Source organism: Macaca nemestrina, chromosome 5 (assembly GCF_043159975.1).
Source record: "Macaca nemestrina isolate mMacNem1 chromosome 5, mMacNem.hap1, whole genome shotgun sequence".
Taxonomy (NCBI): Eukaryota; Metazoa; Chordata; class Mammalia; order Primates; family Cercopithecidae; genus Macaca; species Macaca nemestrina.
In genome coordinates, this window is record NC_092129.1 from 143,668,703 (window position 1) to 143,680,740 (window position 12,038).

The window sequence follows — 12,038 nt, forward strand, 5'->3', positions numbered from 1 at the left end:
AGTGATGGGCCCTGTCCTACGCCTGGCTCCCTGGGGTCTAGAAGCCCGGCAGACGCTGGCCAAGCTGCCAGTCTCAAATCTATGGGAGGCAGAGAAAGCGTGTGTATTGCAGGAAGTCAGGGAGGTATGTAGGGAGGTGGGAAAAATTAACAGCTACCGTTTCTCAAGGCCCTGTGGTCCTCCCCACACCCATGTCACTTGGCTCTATCCCATCTCCCAGATGAGTCAAGCAAGGCACAGAGAGGTCTGGCAACTTGCTCCTGCTCACACAGCTAGTCAGCGGAACCACCAGATTGCAGAGTTCATAGGAGAGGGCAGGCAGCTCATCCCTGTCCCTAGAGGTGTGCCCAGACAGCAGAGGGCATCCAGACCACTCACCTGTCTCCAGGCCAGAGCCACATGCAAGGGCACCCCCCAACCCTCCACCAAGGAAGCCTTTGGTGCAGCAGTTAGCCACACTGACTCTAAACCAAGCTTCTGGGTCACCCACTAATGACTGTGTGAGCTTGCAAAAGTCACTGAGCACCTCTGTGCCTTAGTTTCCTCATCTGAAAATGGGAGGGTAATCAGAGTACTTGCCTCAGAGGGTTGTGAGGATGGAAAGAGTGTAGCGTGGAAAGTGCTTCCAACAGGCAGTATTGGAGAAGGCAGGCCACTGATGGGCCCAGGCTCCCACCTCCTTCTAGGCCCAGGCTCTCCCTGCCCCTTGGGGAGAGGTGAGGGTGGACAAGGAGACAGCACTTTTAGGAGACCTGCCTGGGCCTCATCTGACTTCAGTCCTACGTGCCAAGGTGAAGTTTACATTGGGCCCCACCAGGCCACCTCCTCCAGGAAGACTCCTGGCTTCCCCAGAGCATAACCTCATGCCCACACTTGCTTCTGAGCCAGTTGCTGCTTGGGCTCTGGCCCCTTCAAGGTGTGATGATAAGAGCATGAATTGGATTCAAATCCTGGCTCTACCATTGACCACGTCATTTGGAACAAGTGACTTAAATTTTTGTGCTTCAGTTTCCTCATCTGTACAGCAGGCATAACCACAGGGTAGTTATAAAGTCCTGCTTTTAGGGCAGGACTTGGCACACAGTATGTACTCAATAAATAGTGGTGGTGGTGATGATGATGATGATGATGATGATGATGACAGGGAAATATCTTTTCTCCCCTTTTGGAGACTGGGAGCTCCTTGCCACGAGGGTGCTTGTCTCCTGTTATCCCCCATGGTGCCTGGATGAAACTGGGCTCAGTAAGGGAGGCTGGGATAGATAGGGGGGCACATTAACTAACCCTCCGGTCAGGGATCCGCTTGCAGCCTCTGCAAATCTCTGTACCCCCAATGACCTTCCCACCTACCCAGTCACACCTCTCCCAGTACAGGGTCCCCCTCGCAGGCAGGAGTGAGCTGAGGAGGGCTGAGTCTGATGGAGTTGGTTACCCCACCAATGCCCTGATCACTCCTCCCAGTGAACCCCTAGAGAGTGAGGAGATAGCTAAATGTCACTAATAGGTATGGGCCACCTGCAGACACATATCATACACACATGTATACACACAGCAGACACCCTGGATAGCTTCCCTCCCCACAGGGGTCTGTCCCCACCTAGCTCCTTTCCTGACTACTGGATTGGAGGGGATCGTGTTTTTCTTCAGACACTTACTTTCCCTTCCCCACACACCTGCCAGCACTGGCCTCGCACCCAGACTCAGGTGGCATCTCAGGCCATCGTGAAACTTATCACTGCTGGCCACTCCCCTCACCCCAGGAAAGGCAGGCAGACCACTCACTAGGAGGCCTAAAGACATTCTGGGTGGGGAGGGCTGTGTCTCAGAGGAAAGGAAGCAGTGCCTCGACCCCAGCCTCCTGGATACAGGGGAAGGTGGGGGAGGGGGCTCACCACTGCTGACCCAGGGCAGGTACCAGGTGGGGGAGGGGGCTCACCACTGCTGACCCAGGGCAGGTACCAGGTGGGGGAGGGGGCTCACCACTGCTGGCCCAGGGCAGGTACCAGGTAGGGGAGGGGGCTCACCACTGCTGGCCCAGGGCAGGTACCAGGTGGGGGAGGGGGCTCACCACTGCTGGCCCAGGGCAGGTACCAGGTGGGGGAGGGGGCTCACCACTGCTGGCCCAGGGCAGGTACCAGGGGCAGCTGACATTCACGAAGGAGCCTGGCTCCCCATCTGGCCAGCAGGCATATTCATCGAAGGTCCGGTTGCAGAACAAGTCTGGGAGCAGAGAGAACAGTCTCTGAGTCCCTGCTTGTGACTGGCCATGGTACTTTCCTTCCCTTCCCCAAGACCCCTCCCCTCCTCAGAGGCTGCATGCCACTAACCTCTGCTGAACACTTACTGTATGCCAAGCACTTTCCCCACCCAGCAAGAGCCAAGCAGGGGCACTTGCCACTTATCAGTGGCAGGATCTTGAGCAAGTAACTGAATGTCTGTTTCCTGATCTGTAAAACAGGAGTATTTCCAGCCCCATAGGGCTTTGTGGGATCGAGACTGTATGCTACATAGATAATGGAACATAGTACGTGCTCAACGAACAATCACTACAGGCCTATTCTTAAATTGCACTTCACAGATCAGAGGGAAATGTTAGCTCACCTTCCCTCTGATCTCACCTAAGATAACCTTCTTTAGGTCATATGTTATAATTACAGTCAGGATTTCAACCTAGGCCCAGCGGGCTCCAATCCCGTGCTCTTTAAACCACCTGGTGAACTCCCTGAAACATTTCTTCCTGTAAATATGTTTGTGGAGCCCTCAGTCCATGCACAGGCTGGGGGTGCTGAGGACAAAAAAGGAAAGGCCAGGTGCGTGCTCTGAGAGGCTCTAGCTGGGGGGTGGCTGGGGGCGGGAGGGAGGCCACACAGATAAGACAGCTAAGACAGAAGTAAGACAGCAACCCCAAAGCAGACTACAGCAAACGAGTAAGAGCCAAATGATGGCCGAAGTTCTGGGGAAGATTTTCTGGAGGAGGGAGTGCTTCCGCGGACTTTGAAGAACAGGAAGACTTTGGTCGATAGAAAGGAAGGTATCCAGGTGAAGGAGTAGCTTGGACAATGAGACGAAGGCAGAGGGCAGGGGTGGTGGCATCCTACAGAGGCAAATGAGTCCCAGTCACAGACGTTGGGTTCATCAGATTCCTCCAGGAGTTCACTGGGTGGGGAGCACTAAAGGTGGGGAGCTCCCCCGGACTGACCTGTGGCGGGAGGTGGGTCCTCAGTCAGGGAGCGCTGGCACTGGCGTCGGTATTCTCGCCATTTCTGCACCGTCTCCCAGAGGGACACAGTGGCACCCTGAGGGGAGGCATACATGGGAGGCCTGTGGGTTCAGCCAGCCCCTCTCCTGCCCCCTCACCCCCAACACACTTGGTTTCTCGATCTCCATGAAACCTCAAAGCCCCAAACTCTGCCAGGCATCAGCCACCTCTGAAGGAGAGTGGGAATAAGTCACTGCCACCCAGGAGCTCCAGGTGGATGGTTCGACATCTTCATTCCTCCCAGGGGACCGGTGCACAGCTTGATGTGTCACAAGTACCCAGCAAATGTCTGCTAAATTGATGCTTTTGGGGAGGTGGGTGGATGAAGGAGGAAAGGAGAGTGTGTGCCTCATTCCTGGTCTCTGATTTCACTTAGGAGAGAGACTTTCTGAGGGCCCAGGACTCTAAGCTCCTTCTGGTGCCTAGTCAGCCTGCCTGAGGGCTTCTTTCACTTTCAACCATTCTAGAAGGAGACACACAGGCCAGAGTGGGAGAGGAACTGAATCAAGGGTGCACAGGCCCCCCCAGGAAGCAGAGTTAAGGCTAGAATCTGGAGTCCTTCAGATCAGTGACCATGGTGGAATATTGGAAGGTGTGCGGGGGCAAGCGGGGCGGCGTTCAGGGCTACAGAGAACCTGGATGTCTGCCATTAGCATTCCTCCTCCAAAATGCACTCACTTACAAATGCACTCGACACAGCCCCCCCGTGCTCCCCTCTGACACAACCACCAAATCTAATATTCAACCCAGCTTCTATCCACCCAAAGGAAGAGTCCTGAGGACATGAGGTGAAGGGGTCAGGGAGGTTGCAGACCACTGAAGTCACGCCTGCAATGGGAGGGATCCCCCTCACCTGTGCATAGGGAGAGCTGAGCCTCCACTTCCAGTAAGGTCACCGAAATGGCTTTTTAGCACACAGACCCAAACAGACCCATCCCACTGAGAATCCACCGTTCCTTCTCAGCGTTTTTGTGCACTTCCTTCAGCTATGTCTTGGGATTGTGGTTCTGTTTAGTTTTTTCCTGAACAGCCTTAAAAATTATAAATATTCGTCCTTTAGAGGCTGCAGATGCTGAAATGACCCAAGAGCCCCATGTATAAAATGTAGGACCTATACATAATTTAAAACAACATTTTGCCTTTTGAAATCACAAAAATGTCCACGTGTGCTGAAATTAAAATACCTTCTTTACAGAAGCTTGCCCCCTTGCCTTGTAGCGTGCTGGGCACACGCTGGATCTGGTCTCGGGTTCTAGCTGGCTTATCTCGCACCTCCCTGAGAGACTTGGGTTGCCTTGCTCACCCCCTGCTGCCTCGCAGGCCCCTCGGAAGGGCCCAGCTCACTTTGAGCCCCAGCAGTGTCCTTGGCATAAGTGTGCCGAGGCCGCAGGGGCTACCCTGAAGGACAGAGCTCGTCTGAGGGCAAAGGTCAGCTGTATTTGCTTGGGGAAAAAAAGAACAAGAAATCAAACATAACAGCTGCAAAGGTGTTGTCCATGATATTAGCCACAGCTGAGGAGGTGGCACAGTTTTCATCAGAGCAAGTCCTGGTGGATCAACCCCGCCGCCCTAACCCCTTTCCCTTCTCCCTTCTTCCCTCTTCTCCCGGTAAAGGGCTCTTCCACGCGGCCCCAAAATGCAGCAGCTGCTGGGGGTGGAGGGCAGAGAGACAGAGAAATCCCCCTTGGTTTCTGTTTCTAGAATGAAAGTAGACAACTCACAAGGTCACTGCTGGGAACTGGGGCAGAAGGTGTGTCTGGGGCAGGCAGAGAGGCTGTGGAAGCCAGTTCTCCCCAGAGGCGGGGGAGGGGTTAACGACCTCGCCATGAAGGCCAATCTGACCTCCGGCACCCCAGGGCAGCGCTGTCACCTACTCTGAGCAGAGCTGTGGACGTAAAACTATCTTCAGACTGGGGGTCCCTGACGATGGGACTGCGCCTCCCCTCAGACTGGGGCTCCCTGAGGACGGGCTGCGTCCCCCTCAGACTGGGGCTCCCTGAGGACGGGCTGCGTCCCCCTCAGACTGGGGCTCCCTGAGGATGGGGACGTGTCGCCCTCAGACTGGGGATCCCTGAGGACAGGGCTGTGTCTCCCTCAGACTGGGGCTCCCTGAGGACGGGGCTGTGTCTCCCTTAGACTGGGGCTCCCTGAGGACGGGGCTGCGTCTCCCTCAGACTGGGGCTCCCTGAAGACGGGGCTGTGGCTCCCCCTTAGATAAGGGATTCCTGACAGTAGGAATATCTTGTCCTCTCCCTGGATGAGTTCAGGGTTTCTAGATACCCTGGAGCCTTCATCCCAACCCTGCAGGCACACACACAGTACGAACTACCCAGACTTCTGGCCTCTCCCACACCTCGTATTTACAGAAACCGTAATGGTGCCAGGTTCTGGGTGGTTGTGGGTGGAGGGGAATGCAGGGAGTATAAAGGTGACTGCAGGAGTCCTGCCTGAGAGAGTCCTCAGGCTACTTGGGGGTGGGGGTCAATGGGTTACAGGACAAGTGACATAACAGGGAAGCCAGTGGGTGAAAGTGTTCAGGGAGTGGTTGGGGCAGGGCTCAGTGTAGACTCAAGAGGCCTGAGGGACTGGGGACTGTGAGGTGGGGCTGGGGTGAAGGGGGTTGGGGGTAGACTGGGCTAGCAAGGAGGAGGGTAGGCATTTCAGCAGGAGGGCACAGCAGGGAAAAGGCACAGGGGTGGGGACATCAGTGCTCTGGAGAGCAGAGGAAAGCTGTGGACTGTTATCAGGAGGATTTTGGGGGGCAGGGAGAGAGTGGTGGCAGGCCCTGGGACAGATGGGAGGTTCTGGTCTGGGGAAAGGCTGGGTAAATGAGGCTGGGGTCACCCAGTGCCACAGGGCCTGGGTGCCCAGGTAACATAGTGGAGGCTGAACAACCCTGGGCTCGGGCTCAGATCTGGGCCTGGACCTGGCTCACCCAGACATTAGGTTTGCAACCGAGTGCAAGAGTTGTATGTTTTAGCCTCAGCTTAAACTTGTGCAAATGGGAACAGCAGCCCCTCCCCCATGAGACGGCTGTGAGGACTGAGTTAATGCTTAGGATGGTGGGCACATGGAGAAGGCTCAGTCAATGGCAGCAATCCCCATGATTTCTGCTGTTTAGAGGAAAGGGCAGAGTGGGAGGGAGTGACCAGGCTTCCTGGGGACTGGGGCCCCACCCCTTCCTCACTTCTAGGATCAACACATTCCCAGAAAGAGGAAATTAATATATTTTCACATCCAATGACCAATCATTCTGCTTAATTTGTGAGATCTTCCAGCAGTAACCACAGCCAATGGCAAAGTGAAGCAGGGAGGAGGCTTGGAACCCCATGCCCTGTGAGGACGGGCAAGGCCCTGCCCAGCAGGGTCCCCCACTCCTCCATTTCATCCTCCCACAACATAAGTCCCTGCCGCAAGCCTGACAAGGTGGGGCTGTGGGTGCCGGGGAGCGGGGAGGATGCAATCCCGATGTCCCTGTCCCTCACAAGGCAGCAGAGCTGACGAGGAGAGCAGGGCAGGGGTCAGTGGGGGTCTAAGGGGCCATGGTAAGGGCAGGATGGCAGTTTCTAGAATCAAGACTTGACAGGCTTCATGGGATCTCTCTGAGGTGGATGAAGGCACATGGGGATGACGCCTGGCTGGAGGTTACAAGAAGGAAGGGGCATCCCTCAGATTCAGGAGTTTCGGGAGGAAGCAGGAGACAGGAGAGAGGACACCAGGAGGGAGTGGTGTGATCTACAGGAAGGAGCTCTGGTCAGCGATTTACAAGTCCTTGGTCTAAATCCCAGCTCTGTTAATGCAGGACGGTGGGACACACTTTATCTTTTTGGACCTCAGTTTACTCATCAGTTGCCAGTTCCGCCACCTGTAAAATGGGCATATCATTCTTCTCAGAGACTGTACAGATCCAACAAGATAAAGCAGGTGAAAATCTTTGTGACTTCTCAAGCCCTGTACGAGCAGGCAGCGTTGGAAGGAAAGACAGCAGAGAAGGAAGCAGGTGGAGCGGAAGCCCCCGGGGTGGCAGGCCTTCCAACACCCCGGGAGGGGGCTCCCTCTCCCAACACTGGCTGCCAACCTGAAAGGCGCCTCCTATTTCTCAGCGTGGGTAAGTGTATCAGATTCTTTCCTTCTCTGGGGACCATTTTGGTTGACGGGAAGGAGGACAGAGATCTTGGCCTCTCTGTGCCATGAGGTGGGAGACGCGCAGGAGGGCCTCTCAGAAGGAGGAAGAAGGGATTCCAATTCAAATTTCTGGAGGCCCCCAACCAGGTCCAGCCCTTCAGGTTCCCTGGCATCTCCTCCCAGGACCCCAACCTCCTTCCTTTATGTTACCTCCTAGAAGTCAAATCATCCCTTCCATCAACAGACTCCTGTCTCTTTGACTGCCCCTTGTTTTTCTTTCTTTCTTCTTTTTTTTTTTTTAAAAGCTCAGAGCTTACAATCCATTTTTTTCCCTAAGGGCTTTAGATATCTGAACGAAAGGACAGGAAAAGGAATACTACACGCATGTTCTCACAGTCACAAAAACCCCCACGTGGACACTGTCACACGCATCATCACACACGCCCCCATGCACATTCCCAGTGCTGAGACACTAACACAGATTCTCTCCCACCACACACCATCACTCACAGACTGCCAGGTACAGACTCACATGCTGAGACACTGTCCCCAACACACACACACACACAGAGGAACGCACAGAGACTCTCGCAAGCACACTATCTCCCCTGCACATATAGACACACACTAGTTGACACCCATTCACACACCAAGATGCCACACACACACAGACACACACACACACACAGACCCTCCCACAGACACAGTATGACATGCAGGGTCACAAACACATAGACACTGTCAGATGCACAACTGCATGCTGAGATGTTGCACACAGGGACTCATTCCCACACAGACTGTTACACACACGGTCACTCACATATACCTGGGAAATGGGGGCTCATACAGCTCACTCCCTTCTCCCCCTGATCTGTCTCAGTCTACCTGTCTCTATCTCTGCCCCCACCACCACCACCACCAACACACACATAGGCATTTTCCTAGAGGCAGGCTGCCGCCGAGGAAGCCTGTTTTGCCTTGGTGCAGGGCATTCGAGGGCAGGATGTGGTTTCTTGGTTGCTCCTGCCCCAGCCCCCAGCCTGGGTTCTGTCCAGAAGGAAGCCCAGATTAGAACAATGTCCACTCTGACCAACGCTCAGCCCTGGACTCCATCCACCATTCACTAGAGTACAGAGACCCAGGGTCTCCAAGAGCCCCTCTCAGTCCTATCCTGCAGCCCTGGAAAACACTTCCAAATCCCCAAGGACAAATGGGTCAGTTCCCCCATTTGACTAAAGTGACTAAAGCTGCCATTTCAGGGTGCCAGTGTCCATCCCCTCCATAACCCTGTGTGATAGAGTTTATGATCCCTATTTACAGATGAGGACACAGACTGGGGATAATCAAATATGCAACTCAAGATCACCAGCTAATAGCAGTCTCTATATTTGAATCCAGTTCTGATTTTAACTTTGAGTGCCAAAGGCTTGCCTGTCTCCTCAGTAGGCCCACTCCCTCTCCGGGGTCTTGGACAGGTAAGGACCAGGGTAGGGGAGTGAGGTTTCCCAGCAACAATGAAAGAGTGGCCTAGGGCACCTTTTCCAGAAGTCGACTCAGCCATCCCCCTACCTGCAGGGATGCTGCTTCCAGCCTCAGCAGACCCGACAGTGAGCAGCTCACTCTCCGAGTTCTCCCTTCAGTCCCATCTGAGTAGGAGGTATTAGATCAAGAGCCCAGCCCCTCACCCCTTTCTCCTCCCTGCTCCTGAACTGCTGGACTACTTTATACAGGGACCCTCTTTTCTGAGCTTTCATCCCCCCATCAGCAACACGAGGGGAGAAACTCTAACCCTGCTGACTTCATAGGCAGAAAACAAAATGCAAAATACACTATTTTTTAGTCCTATAAGCATGCATGATGTTGTGTCATAATTATTGCATCTATCCTTAACACCCCCTGTAACTCAGATCTCCGTGGCAGCTCAGTTTCCCATGACAAGAGCACCCCCTCAAGGCTCCCGTCCCAGCTAGGACCTGTCCCCTCCTATCCTTCTCTACCACCCCAATTGTGTTATGCCCCCAGGTTGCCCAGCTTTTGCCCTAGGCCTGGGGCTAAGGAGTAACATTGGATCAGAGGGAAGTGCGGGTTCAGGAGCCTGACACTTCTGGGAATAAGGCCTCTGGGAAGACAGTTCACAGAAAGTTTCCTCTTCCCTATGCTTTCTTCCCTTCATTCAAACCAGATCTGTAAACCTGGCCTAGAGCAGGATGGGACCAGGAAGCAGAGCCTCCACCCCTACCCCAACCCAGTCCATAAGAGGAGGGAACGATGGGCAAGAACCATGTCTTGGGTCTGCAGCCCTGACCCCTGAAAGATCCCAACCACACCAGGAAAACCAAGGCCTGGCTGGGGGCGCTGTGGGGAAGGTGCCTTGGAAGGGAGTGGGTGTCTCCTGGGGCTCAGGGCAGCAGGTGGGCTGGGGAACAGGGGCAAGGAGAGGATGCATCTGGAAAAGAATCTGGGGGCTGAAAATGTGCTGGCCCCTCAGCTAAGAGGCACGTCTGTCCACATCTGGGGTTTCAGCTGGGGTGGAGTCTGCCCTCACCAAGGCAATGGTTCTGGGACAAACTTCAAGGTTCGTCTAGGTCCACTCCCCACGGATCTCAGTTTTTTAGGTCTGGCGGTAGCAGTGGGAGGTGATGGGAAGAACCTGTTTCCTGACCCAGGACAGGCCACCCAAGTCTATGTCTCCTCTCTGTTCAAGCATGTCCCAGCATCTTTGGACAGCTCCCCTCTTCAAAAGCAGCTGACCACTGCCCCCAGCCCAGGAGCCTGGGGCAGGAAAGGCAGCAAAGACAGGAGAGAGGGGCTACAGATGTTCACCTGTGGCCTACTCTCTGGTGGCACCAAGGAGCCCAGGTGTTCCTGCCTGTCCCAGCATGCGTTCTCTTGGTGCCTGTTGTCAGTGTAGGGTCAGAATGGGAGGTCAGCAGAGTGGGTGGGGTGGGGCGGTGGGTTAGCTGCTTCCAGAGGGGGCACTGAGCCTTCTGCTTGTTTGCTACAGAGGCTGGAAGGGGACGGGGGTAGGTTCCATCTGGGAGGTCACTGGGAAGGACAAGCTGCCACCGCAGGGTCCCAGGGGCCATGAATCAAAGGCTGTGCTGGGGGCTGACGAGAAAGGGAGAGGAGCCCGGTCTCCGCACCCTGGCGCTCTCAGCCTTCATAGGGCCTTCTCAGGGTCTTTGAGCAGGTGGATTGCCTGGGGAGGCACTGCGGGAGAGGGGTCTGGGGCAGACTGTGGGGCGGAGGGAGTCTAGGAGGATGCCAGGCTGTGCCAGGGCCGCTAACACGGTTTAGAAGGAGTTGGGAAAGTGGCGGGGAGGAAGGAGAAGCGGGGCAGAAGTCAGCGCAGGGCGGCCGTGGGGCAGCGGGTGCCCTGGCAGAGGGACCCCGGCGGCCAGGAAGAGGGCGTCCCGCTGGGGTTGGGGGAATCCTCTGTGGTCCAAGCCCTCACCTGGGCCTTCCAGCCCAAGGGCACAAACTCTCCAGTCCCTACTCCCCCCGAGGCTTTCGGATGCCCCCGCCAGCGGTCTCGGAGTTTCATTCAAGTCCCGGGGCCCCCCGCCAGGACACTGCGCCTGCAGCCCGCAGCGCCACCCCCTCCCCCGGTGTCGTCGGGGTCCCTGGGTCTCACCTGGGGGCGGGGGCCGGCCCTGCCCACCACCCCGAGCAGCAGGAGGGCGAGGCGCAGCGGGCCGGGGGTGCCGGCCATGGCGGGGAGTTCAGGACTGGGCCATCGCTGCCACCTGCGGAACCGCGTGCGGCGACTGATTCCGGGCGGGTGGCGGGCGGCGGGGGAGGAGCCGGCGAGGGGCCGCCCTGCCGGCGGGAGGGGCCTGGTAGGGTCCTGGTTCTTCCGTCCCGGCCGCCAGAGACCCCTGGGCCCGCCCCGCCGCACCCCTTGGCCGGTCCCGGGCCAGGAGATAGTGGGCACTGCGCTCCAAGCGAGCGCGGCTGGGGATCAGAAAGCGCAGGAGGCGGCCACCAGCTCTGAGCGCCGACAGTGCGCCTGGCCGGCTTTCAGCGACAAGCCGGGCCCGCCTCCCACCCTGGCACCCCGGACCTCCTCCCTGGTCTCCCAGCTGAAGAAAGCCACAGCAACCCCCGCCCATTCAAGGTCCGTCAAAGGAAACTGAGGCCCGAAGAGTGGACGGGACTTGTCCAAGGTCACACGGCTTGGCAGGCCACTCCTGGAAAGTATCCCCAGAGCCAGGGGTGACTAATAAGAACTTTTTTCCCCCAGGGTTACCCCTTCTCAGGTCCTCTCCTCATTCCCAGGCTCTGTCCTGAAGGCAGGCCCGGGATAGTCAAGGTTGGGGGTGGGGAGAGGGGGACAAATGGATCCACAGAGCCCTGACAGTCGGAAGGGTCTAGAGGTTCCCCTCTACCTGGGAACTTCAGCATTGCAGGGCAGGGAGGTATGAGGCTGGAATCTGCCTTTCTGGAAGCTTCCCTGCCACCTCTTGCCGCTCCAGCCTCCTGCTCTTGTAACCTGTGTATGTGTGATAACGTGTGCCCATGGTTGTTCCTGCCTTCTCTATCTGTCTCCCTGCTTCGCTTTTTGGGGACTCTGGATTTTTCCTGCCTCTGTTTCCACTCCCACCCCTAAACACGGCAGGGCCCTCAGGTTCCCTTCTTATACCCAACAATTGGA

At 56.2% G+C, this 12,038-nt stretch overlaps 1 protein-coding gene across 1 annotated transcript in view; it reads right to left on the minus strand.

Annotated features, from left to right (window-relative positions):
• The window catches only part of LOC105474558 (glucagon like peptide 1 receptor), a 43,362-nt gene extending 32,235 nt beyond the window's left edge, over positions 1–11,127 (minus strand). Inside the window, exons 1-3 of the mRNA XM_011729347.2 lie at positions 11,019–11,127; positions 3,200–3,296; positions 2,113–2,220 (exon numbers count right to left, since the gene is read on the minus strand). Coding sequence (XP_011727649.2) covers positions 2,113–2,220; positions 3,200–3,296; positions 11,019–11,096 — 283 coding nt within the window. The 5' untranslated portion in view covers positions 11,097–11,127. The remainder of the gene's footprint in view (positions 1–2,112; positions 2,221–3,199; positions 3,297–11,018) is intronic.
• Positions 11,128–12,038: the final 911 nt, after the last annotated feature.